Source organism: Varroa jacobsoni, unplaced genomic scaffold (genome assembly GCF_002532875.2).
Source record: "Varroa jacobsoni isolate VJ856 unplaced genomic scaffold, vjacob_1.0 scaffold_326, whole genome shotgun sequence".
In the NCBI taxonomy this organism is placed as follows: Eukaryota; Metazoa; Arthropoda; class Arachnida; order Mesostigmata; family Varroidae; genus Varroa; species Varroa jacobsoni.
The window spans coordinates 272,822-284,504 of NW_019213228.1; the positions used below are offsets into that span (position 1 = coordinate 272,822).

At 46.5% G+C, this 11,683-nt stretch overlaps 1 protein-coding gene across 1 annotated transcript in view; it reads left to right on the forward strand.

Moving 5' to 3' along the window:
* The window catches only part of LOC111259383 (uncharacterized), a 30,308-nt gene extending 19,094 nt beyond the window's left edge, over nt 1–11,214 (forward strand). Inside the window, exons 3-5 of the mRNA XM_022831349.2 lie at nt 3,550–3,832; nt 7,299–7,540; nt 8,153–11,214. Of these exons, the coding sequence (XP_022687084.1) occupies nt 3,550–3,832; nt 7,299–7,540; nt 8,153–8,717 (1,090 nt within the window). The 3' untranslated portion in view covers nt 8,718–11,214. The remainder of the gene's footprint in view (nt 1–3,549; nt 3,833–7,298; nt 7,541–8,152) is intronic.
* The last annotated feature ends 469 nt before the right edge of the window (nt 11,215–11,683 follow it).

Genomic DNA, 11,683 nt, shown 5'->3' on the forward strand with positions numbered 1-11,683 from the left:
CAAATACAGATGTAGAAGGAGCCGTGCAACTGAAATTGAATATCAATCCTAACGAAGCTGAAGTGTCGCATGTCTCGGATCCAACCGATCCTGTTAGTCATTAAAAGTAACTCACGCCCTATGAAAGTGGTAGAGACCTTGATTTGTACGGTTTAACCAGCGAATCATACAATACATCTTAATTAAAGGCATAAGAGGGACGGTCTGAGTAAAAGATAAAGCCATGTAATATCTGACGTAAGTGCCCATCTCGACATCTCCTGCAGAAGGATCGAAGTTACGCGGGTAAATCTCCGTTGTTATTGTTGTTGTTAACGTGAAGACACTAAATTCAACGGATTCGTTCATTTGCCCCTCGAAAAGGTCATAGGGGCGATGTCTCAACGACCCGTTGAGACATCGCCACAAAACCACCATGGAATGTGACGAAATTTATGTCTGCATCTATTCCAACTTAACCAGCACGGTGAATTTGTGTGATATAATGGCTACTATTTCGGTGGCATCCACAATCCCTTATACATAGTGTTATGTGGACCATGTCCACATATCCCGCATGACGCCCGCAGGGGTGTTCAGAGCTCTCCGTATACCCTAAATGTATTAGTAAAGCGGCTACACCGCTAGTTGTGACGACCGTTAGCGTTGGCGTCAACGTCGTCAAACACAACGGTCTAACGCCACCCGCTGGATGGATCGCGGTGGTCGTGTTCGCACGCGTTTAAAGTTTTACATCATTTGAACGTACTGTAATCAATGATCAGGAGCGTCAACGAGTGAACATTGTTATGGGCCGTCTTGTCGATCGTAGTCACTGAATAAATATTGACTCTATACAGCAGGAGCAAGAACAGCACAACCACTATATCACAGCTTCACCCATCTACTTCTTGCCAGCGCAGTGAACTTGACGTCACCAATGTTATGCATTGCCGATACCGCACACATCCTTTACGTTCCGTTCAACAAAACGGAAGGACAAAATAAATAGAAAGAAAACGATGACAACGCACGTGTGTACGACCAAAAGCGTATTTACCTGATCAGCAACAGCTCCGATTTGGCGTCGCGAGCCGTTATCGTTGGCGGGAGATGAACTCCGGAGGAATTCGCTCCCTGCTGGGAAGGAACGCTTTCTTCGATCTTGCTTTACCCTATTCACGGACACGCATCGTTGGCCGTTGTATGATGGCAACGTTCGACGAATAGCAAATGCTTAGGCGACTTGGTGGCGAACGAAGTAAACATTTTGTTGTAAGACAATTGAGCGAGCTGAAAACATTGAATTTAGCGTACACGTAACAGTTGAACTGTTTTGAAGGGATTTGAATTCCCACCTTGATAGTAGGCTCAGTCTCTTTCTTTGTTTCTAGTTATGGATGCCGATAGAGAGTTTAGGCGATCATCTTCTACGAATAACCTGGCATGTATGCTTAATTTTCTGATGTCTATGACAAATAGTAGGCCAAACGTGAGAATAATGGACGCAAAGCACCACGAATCGAAAAACGCTTCTATCTTTTATCGGAGATGTTCGACATAGGTGATCCTTAGTAGGAAAACTTGTACACAAGTAGCCATATGTGGGCACTCGCGTATCAACCTGTGCATCTTTACTGATGCAGGCATGCACAAACATAAAGACACCTACACAGAAAAGAGTATATATAGAGGTGACCAGCGCAAATAAGCAGCCAATGCTTGTAGCGCTGGTCCCTTCTTTTAATTTTTGTTCATAGGTCGATCGATCGATCGATCGATCAGCACATCTACCTACGCTTGTACTATCAACCTCCTCCGCCTAAGAGTGTTGCTCTCTCTCTTTCTCTACTTCAAACTGCCAATATTGACTCAGACAATTCTAGTCTACGGCATCTTACAGACTGACGTCGGACGCCATTAGCCGTAATTCCGACGTCAGGTCTGTCCATCCAGTTGAGGAGGATCGCCAAAAGATAAGTTCAACTGATGGCTGGCTTGAGGACGCACGAACGAATCTGTGCACCAGTTGCTACATATGCAACTGTATGCTTGACGTTCCTCGACGTTGTCGTTTCTTATCCCTTCTTGTTACTGTTATTATTCAATTTGAAGTTTGCCGCCGCTATTGCTGCTGCTGCTGCTGCTGCTGCAGTAGTCCTCGCTTAGGCGACTGTACGTCCGGGTGTTCAGAAGAACCTGAAGTTGACGAACTATCGATTCCGGGCACCTCGCCACTGCTCAGCCTATTTTTGTTCCGCTGTGAAGCAATAGCGGCCTTAGTAGTGGCCCCTAATCATGACAAGGAATTGTGCTTGACGGCTATATAAGCCCCTTCAGGTTTAACCGTTGCTAGTAATGGTCGTACTATTTTGAATCAATAGGCAGTAGACCAAAGAAAATTTCTCAAATATCGACTGTGCCTTAGCTGCGTAGTTGACGCAGAGCATCTGGTATCAGCAAAAATGAACAGCCGGCCAGTCAAACGACGACCCACGTCGCCACAACTAAACACCACAAATAATGGTTCAATTCGAAAAAATAACATATTCGATGTTGTGCTTGTTGTTACGACGGCTGGAGTTGCTGTTGTTCTTGTACGAAGCGGCGACCTATTGCGAAGCGCGCAAATCAATCTAAGCGGTAGCGGCACTCGCAGGCCCCACTACCGTGCTAAACTGTCTCTCCCTCTGCTGCTAGTAAGTAAATGCCTAATTTGAATTGGGCAGGCGCTCGAAATCGGACAAGCGAAGGCGAAGATGGAGGCGGCAGAAACCGCGATCAACTGAGGTAAAGCCGACATACGGATGGATGGACGAACCGCCTGACGGTAGCCGGCAAAACGATGACAATAGCAGCAGGACACGAGCGCGTCAAATATGTGCCACTGACGGCGGCGGCAACGGGAGCGGCACGCATAGCTGTGAATCAAATGGAATCAGATAGCGCTTGTTAGAAGAATAAAAGCGGAGTTGTCAGTCATTCAATCAGTCAGGCAGGCAGGCCATTAGCAGTCAGATGTTATGGATAACAACAGCGAAAAGAATAGGTAGACAATATGCAGAGAAAGACACGGACACGCCAGCATCCACAACAACAACAGGCTGCGGCGAAGGTTGCGCTGGTACCGTTGTATAAGTGGCAACGACTTCTGCTGCGACGTGAGCTGCGCCGTATAGTTGGCGTTGATCGGCCGCTACAGAAGCGATAGTACAGCTGCTTTTACAGTTATTCATACGATCAGTACAATCGTTTTCTCATATGATCTACTGTCAGCAGCAACCGTAATCAGAAGCTAGACGCGTATGATTCGTGCTGTCGCTCGGTCTCGTAGAAAGGCAAATGAAAAAACTGAAGTCGACCGTAAATGGGCTGGGGCGTAAGGGATGGAACGCGATAGAGAAATCACTACGATAGAGGGCAAGAAAATGTCTGCAAAGATGATAAGGTCGAATGTCGAGAGTATGTTTAAAGTACAGTCAATCGTTGCACCTACGATAATAAGGCACAATATTTCATTGTTTACTTGCGAAACATTATGTTTAATGGTTTTCAATTTGGTTATTCCAGGAGGATGTTCCCAACGGTCCGCGTATCGTTCAGCGGTCTACCGGCGATCTCAGCGGAGCACCGGTACCATGTGCTACTTGACATCGTCCCGTGCGACAACAAGCGTTACCGGTACGCTTACCATCGTTCGTGCTGGCTGGTGGCAGGCAAGGCTGATCCACCTTCGCCGAACCGTCTTTATCAGCATCCCGACTCCCCGTACGCCGCCGATCAACTGCGGAAGCAGGTCGTCTCCTTCGAAAAGGTCAAACTTACCAACAACGAAATGGACAAGCAAGGACATGTAAGTACCGACTAATTTCTCCTACAAAATTATTACACTTTGGCCTCATCAAGCGATGCGTTGCATTTATCGGTTATTTGGAAGCGAGCGTTCGACTTGTTCATCAATACTGCATGCAATCTTTTTCTGTCTTCCGCTGTCTCTCTCTCTCTCTCTTTCTCTCTCTCTCTCTCTGTCTCCTTTCTGTCCTCCGGGTCAGCCTTTTCTCTTCCCTTCTTGTGTTTTCTCGCTTCTGTCGACAACCAGTTAAATCATCAAGGCCACCCAAAAGTGATGCGAAATCAGGGGCAGATTTATACTGTACATAGTTACTATACGTTAGTAGTCGCAGCAGAAAAAGTCGTGGTAATGGAAGCGGTCATCAAAGGAATAGCAACGCCGGCGACGGCTGCTGACAAGATGGCTAGCGAACGCGAAGAGGCGTTGAAACGTTCGCACATGAGAGGTAGTACTACTAGCAGATGAAATACGAGCTGTCGTTGTTATACCATTGTTCTTAGTCGACGTCATCTTCATCGTCGTCGTCGTCGTCGTCGTCGTCGTCGTTTTGTCATATGCATCACATATCGCCCTTGGATGGGTCGCCCTCTCGATGGAGCCGTCCGTGCTGCTAATGCTCTGGCCGCTGCAGCTGCCCAACTAAAAATGAGCCACCAGTATCCAGCATCAGTCCGTCCGAAGTGTCATCGTCCATCGTGTATCGCTCGGATTCCGAGAAGAATCTATCCACTGAACAAGTGGCGGACGGCAGAAGCCACTCCAGGGGCCGTGTCACCCCCAGACCGACTACAGTCGTCTGCTTGTACTTTGCTCCCACCTATAGCCACGAAAGGCGACCTCGACGATCTCATCGACAATCGTTGTAGTACGAGTAGCAAGCAGCTTATAGACCACCCGCTGCTCTCCCTGTCTCAGATAGGAGATGACAGCAAGCAAGGAACTCATTGTGGCCTAACGTACGTGCCTTTAGTATAAAGCCTTTTGTTCTTGCTGATCGGTGCTCGATATGTGCTGGCCGAAGCTAGCACTTTCATTCGAAATAGTGAGTGTCGCCAACGAATGTTTACAAACACAAATTAAATAAGTACTAGACTAATGCTCTTAGTAGATGAGTCATTGGAATGCCACAGAGACAATTTTGCTGGCTTGACTTCGTGCTCGTTGCAGGTAGCACAACAACAGCATCTTAGCATGCCCAGAAAACGCATCTTGACAATTTTGGGGAAGCAACGTCGCACGCTCGAACGCGGCTGTCTCCGTACCATTAGGTTTCGATGAAGCTATGTCTTCGATGCTATGCGAGGAATTCGTCTTGATTCAGTTGCTGTTACGATCGCTGTTGTTGACGCTTTGCTACATAATCGGCGTTACGAGGTGCCACTCACCCGGCCACCGACACACGACAGGCCTTCAAGTAGGCCAGCAAGCCAACAGACGTAGCGAAGTTTTGTCCGTTTCACAATTTTCGCCGAACCCGTATCGCACGATGGCAGTTGAAGAGATGACCTCGTCGAGGTGATGCCTGTCGATATTCATTGTCATCTGTTGTCTTTTGTACAGCAAGTAGTGACCATACGGAAAGAATACGTTGCTGCCCCCACTCGTTCCTGGTTTGTTTTTCGTTGTCATTGGAGATGGCTGTGATCGGCCATATGCACGTATCTATCAACCCACACAGAGTCTGTGTAACCGTAACTTAAGCCGGCTGAGGCTTGTTGTAATGAGGAAGATAGGAGAAGCCCTTTGGACTTTTCATGACTTTTATACCGTCAATATGAAGTATTCTTACTCGCAACAGGTCTCTATGGCAGAAAGGGCTCAATGAGTACTGTTCTTAGTATTTGACCACAATGTTTACCCGTTTTTACGTTGGGAAAGGCGTTGGCGCTTTGACTATAGTCGCGCTGCTGCTGCTGCTGCTGTTATTGATGACAATGATGGAGGTTGCCAACGTCATTATGTGCTATGCCCGTAAATACACACAAACAGCCAATAAACCCTATAAATAAGATCCCATACACTTTCACGCTCGCACTTATTATTAGGCAAACGTCGATAGGTAGGTAGCTATGGGCACAGTTAAAAATGAACCTGTTTAAAAGCCCTTTGATGACCGAACTGTTCCTCCTCGTTGCTGTCAAGATATCCATCGTTCGTGGTTCGTGCGATAGAGCGTTAACCGACCAGTCATACAGGAAACAGCCAATATATATTGTGTCTAAAGTAAGATACGGGGAGGCTGGTGCCGCCGCCACTGCTGCAGCGCACCCAACAGACCATACGAGACGTTGGCCTCATCAGCTTATGAGGACAAGCAATGGAAACAGCAGCAGTAGCATATGAGGTCACATCGAGATTTGTCGAGTAGCGCACGGATCGCAACGAGTCGTTTGTGTTCCAGTTCGTGCTGGTACGAAGCGTTTGCATGCCATGTGCTATCTCCACAGGCTCAGCACTAACTGCCTGCCACCCACCATGCTCGGGTACGTTGCGTACACGCACGGCACAGAATAGCCTAAAGGCTGAAACTTGGTACTGCTGTAACTTCAGGAAAAAAGAGAACCACTTGGTAGTTGTTGTCACAGTCTGTTTCATAGCCTATCAAGTGTCAACGGCTACCATGCCTGCCATGCTGCCTACCTATACTAGGTCTAATGCTCTGTGAGTAACGCTGATGCTGTTGCCTCCACTGTCAGCTGGTAACGTGTAGCGGCTATTTGCTTGCCCGACAACGTGGGCGTAGTGCGTGACGCGCATTCGCGTGTTGCTGGCTTTGCTTGAATGGTAATACGACAACAAGCAACAGATATCAGTTGATTGAGAAATAAAGCGAGTAGAGCTCGTTTTCGGTTCTTTGTTGTCAACGGCCTTTTTAATGCGGTCACCACTAGACAGATCGAATGAACCTGGCGGTGGTGATATGCTTACTTAAAAAGGTCAATCATTGGCACCGTCCTTTTTTTTTCTTGCTATCCTGGTGCTCCACTTGTGCGCTTATACGAGAGATCACGTGACCTTTTTATGTAAATATATTACATCCGGAGGTCAATGCAGAATTTCATTATCACCACAATTATATAGTTATTAGTACGAGTTGATACATGTTTGGCCTTTCGTTGTTGTCAGGGGCAGCTCTTCATTGATGGTAAGTTTTATATGCGATGTCGTAGCTGCCTCGAAGTGAACGGCCGCATTCAACCCGATACCGCTTTTTTAATCAGTTCTAGAATCAGGCCATATGAACTTCAGTCGTGTGATCAGACCGCAGTTGTGTTTGGTGGTCAACGATTTCCAGTGCCCTTTTCGTTCTGCTTGTTTCCATCTCCAGATTTTTCTTTTCCATGCCTATTCTACTTTATCTTCTTGTTATTCGAGGGGGGCCAAAATGTAAATCAGCAGGGTAGCAACAGTATTTTGCTGGAGCTGTCATTTTCAAGTTCAACAATATTGTTGTTTCGGCTTACAGATTGTATTGAACTCGATGCACAAGTACCAGCCGCGTATCCACCTGATCCGGAGACGCGCCTCGGCAGCCAATAATCCAATCGGTAACGTCGACGATGAAGAGTGCACAACGTTCGTCTTTCCCGAGACGACGTTTACAGCCGTGACCGCTTACCAGAACCAGCTCATCACTAAGCTCAAGATCGACTCGAACCCCTTCGCCAAGGGATTCCGCGATTCGTCTCGACTCAGCGATCTCGAACGGTAAGTGTCTTGTTTTGGTAACGGGCCTTTTCCACATGACCCTGATGAGTTCAGTGTGGCAAAGCTACAGCCGCAACGACAGCGACATTGCGCCCATGTAATGTATCTATCTGTCAATGCAAAGTGAGATTGTCGTGGCGGGGTGCGGCATCGTGGCCTGACGTTCTTTGTTGCGCTCGACCATCTTAAGACTGGTGTGGCCACCAGCGCAGGCACTCTTATTTAGCTAGAAACTAAGAAGAAGAAGTGTCTTTCAGAGCGGAACGTACAAAGTCATTTCCTTCTGTCTTAAAAGCACTAAGACACTCACATAGTTACTCAGCGGGCTAGCGAACTTCCCAGAGTGAGCGAACGAAAGAAAGTCATATAGGTAGGAAGACAGCGCAAGAAGAGAGAGCTGTTACGCGGAAGGTAGAAGAGCGGTCGTCAGCGCAACCGGTGTGGTCCATGGAATCGAGTCTCGTGTGTGTGCGTCTATGCCAGCGGCAGCGGCGGGAACCTTTCAACTCACTTGTAGCTTTGCTGGTATTAGTGTTCTGGCAACAAGGCCATAAGTACTACGCATATGTCTAACCCTTGTTATTACACTGGCTGTGTTCCATCTGTTTGCAGCGAGACCATGGAGAGCATTCTCGGTGACAATCCATTCAGTCGACTCATGGCCGACCCTAGCGGGCTGTCAGGACACGAGGTCCTGTCAGGACTTCCTGGTGCCCCTGGCCTAACGGGAGCCGATCCTACTGCCTATCTGCAACATATGGCGGCTGCCTATGCCCAGCAGCTCGCTCTATTCGCGCAGCATGGGCCGCTTGGAGCCGCATCCAGCGCCCCGTCCAGCGCGACAGCCGAAGCCATTCAACAACAACAGATATACGCCTTACGAATGGCTGCCCTCAGTCAAGCCGCCCTCGTACAAGCAGCCCAGCAACAACAGTTACGTCAAAGTCCCCCGGTATCGGCATCGCGTTTTAGCCCGTACCCTCTAACACGGTCCACACCGCCACTCATGTCACCACCGCCTTCGTCTGTTGGCCAAGCAGGAGTACCACCACTACAAAGCCAGACAGGCGGTCTTTGCTTGTCTCTACCACCCACGCCTGGTCGTTCGAGTCCCCAAATTGACGTGTGCTCGCCCTCGCCATCTAGTTCCCCTGCGCCTGCCTCGCATTCACCGTGAGCGGAGCTGGAAGTAACGTTACGACCAGAAGAATCTTGCGCCTCGCCCCCACCTCCCTGCATTCACATGCCCCGTGATCCCATTGTCGCAAAATAATCCCGATGATCTCTTAAGCCTGTTCGAGAGCCTACATTGTGCGCGTTGCCAACAAGAACGGAAACTTAGCAATGGCCGCGTCTGGCAGAAAGAAAAGTGTTGCCCTAAAAAAAGGTCCTATTAATTATATTTGCATATTATTGACACTAGATTTAAGGCGTTCACTACAACTTTAGCCTTTGTCACGCCATCTTTGTTGTACTGGTATCGTACGCGACCACTGCTGCGTGCCGTTAAGCAGTTAGCAACCAAACGCTCGAATGACGACAATAGCACGCGCATGTATAGCACCAACAAAAAGGAAACAAATGACCCTTGAATAGAAGTAATGGTGGCATTCGCACAAGCACATGACTTGAGCCGTGAGCCCGTCGTACGCAGTCGATAATATGGGAGGTCTGAAGTAAACTGAGACAGATTTTCGGCATCTTCCTGACAACTCTGGCCGGTGAAATGCGATGCAGTATTAATAATAGACAAAACAAACGATACAGACAGACAAAGAGGACAAACCTCTACAATGAATAAATCTACCTATACATATTTAGGTATATAGTGTCACCGCTTGGTCAACGGGGATGCATGTTACTACTAATAGGTGGTGGCTCGTCAACGACGACGATAGTTTGGTCGCTCTCATCAGTAGACGGTAAACAATTTGACGCAGATCTATATATATATATATGCACTTCCGTTCGGAGCGAGTGCGTCCGCCATTCCGTAGGCAATAATACAGAAGGCAATGAGGTACACGAAACGATAATCACGACGACTGAAGTAGTGATACTCAGACAGTGTATATGTGATGTGAGTGTATGTGTGAGCATTCGAACGTTTGTCTCTTCGCAGAAAGATATACATAATACGGATAGCGCTAAATAAAGAGTGCGACGACGCCAACGGTTTTTGAAGGCCTGTGGCCCCGCCGCAATACGTAATGCCAGGGATACTGCAGCCAATTCGACCCGCACACACACACACACACACACCCGCAGACACACACATCGGCACCTAAACAATATGGTATAATCCGCTCGCTACCGTAACGACGTGCAGCGGTTGTAAGGAGATGACGGGTGCCGGAAACACCGACAAAATCCTAGTTCCCAATGATATCCTGTTATGTATAATAAAAAGTACATAGTTACATATTACATTATAATTATGGCTATAATCACTATTGCTATTATTCATAGCACCAATGGTAGTAGTTAATGCTTTAACACTCGCCCATCAATTGGACCGAGCCATACTTCTTTTCTGATCGATCGTGGCGAACACAATGGCCTCGCACATAGTGAGATCGGCGGCCTCCACGGCCCTGGCTGAATCACGAAAAAGGAAACGACAATAACAATAAACACATACGCGCCCACACACACACGTAGCTTTCTTTATTCACACAAACCGTTCACGAACACGTACAGACCGGAATAAGTGGTCCTACCTCCTAGATGCAATCTTGTACATATTGATGATAATAGTAGTAGTAGTAGTAGATTAACGATAAGAATCTATGATGATAAAGAAGAGGTCGTGTCTGTGTTCGCAACCAGGCAGAGACACGAAGTATCCCCATGTTGATGTCAAACGAATCCGCCATCGCTGGGAGAAGATGATGACGACGAAATTAAACTGGATCTGTCGTTGTGGTGGTGTCTAATCAGTGGTAATAACGATCATTACATTGATATTAATTACTCGAGGAAAAAAGACGCAGACGAATGGAAAAAGGAACGTAGCGTATTAAAACATCATGACAAAGTTCTTCACGAAGAATGTGGCAATAGACATGGCTAGGTATACATGATACGACGAAAGATCAAAGGAAACGATATTATCTATCTTCCATTGTCTTCACACGACAGAATTAACAATGGACAATCTGCTAACAAACAAAAATGCAAAAGAAACAAGTGTTAAGAGTACGAAATCGGGCCGAGTATTAGTGAATTCACTTCACAAGAGCCACTATTAAGGTGAAAATAGCAAACGCTAGAAATAAAATCTGAGAACACTTTAGTATACAATCTAAAATGGTTGAGGCCTACAGGAAACGACAATGACTTAACGATATGACACAACGAAGAATGGCTCGTCCTAGATGTCTGCTTGAAGTTTTCAGCAGGTCAACAGAAACACGTTTAGTTAAGATAAAGATTTGTGTGTATCTCTGTGTGTGTGTGTGTGTGTGTGTGTGTGTGTGCGTGCGCGCGCGTGTCTGTGAGTCTATGTGTGTGTGTGTCTGTGGCTGTCTGTCTGTGAAGTCGATAAAAGCATCACAAAAACGCTAACAATAGAATGATTATATTATGGAAACATTATGATGGTGGAACTCGTAGCGATGGCTATTAGTATTATTATGCTGAAAATAAATTATATCGAATCCAATGTATTCAAATGGTGCCTTTTTTTTTTAAATCATACGACTAGATACAAAAATTAAGCGAGGATAACAGCCATTAAATAGATTTGATAAGTAACATAGGTTGAGACTTAACAAAATATAGCATGGCAACTACGGTACTCCGTAGCCGCTTTAGAAGCTGTTCCAATCCTAACGATTGAGAACCCCGACGTTGTAGTTACTTTTTGCGCGAAATAGACAAGTTGAACTGCAACAACGGACTATAGAAAAGACCTAATATAGAGTAGTCGTATCCTATATGAAGCAAAGAAGGATCAGCAGAGCTATGGTTTCTATAAATCCTTTAAAATGCTCCTGTAAGACTTAGATTAGTTTTTTATCAATAAAATCTCGAATAATTTGTCTGCATGATTTCATGAAATATTAATACTTGAAATATTTTGCTCCTATTTAGTCACACGATTTGAGTTGTTTATTTCAATGGTGGCACCTTAATTTGGGT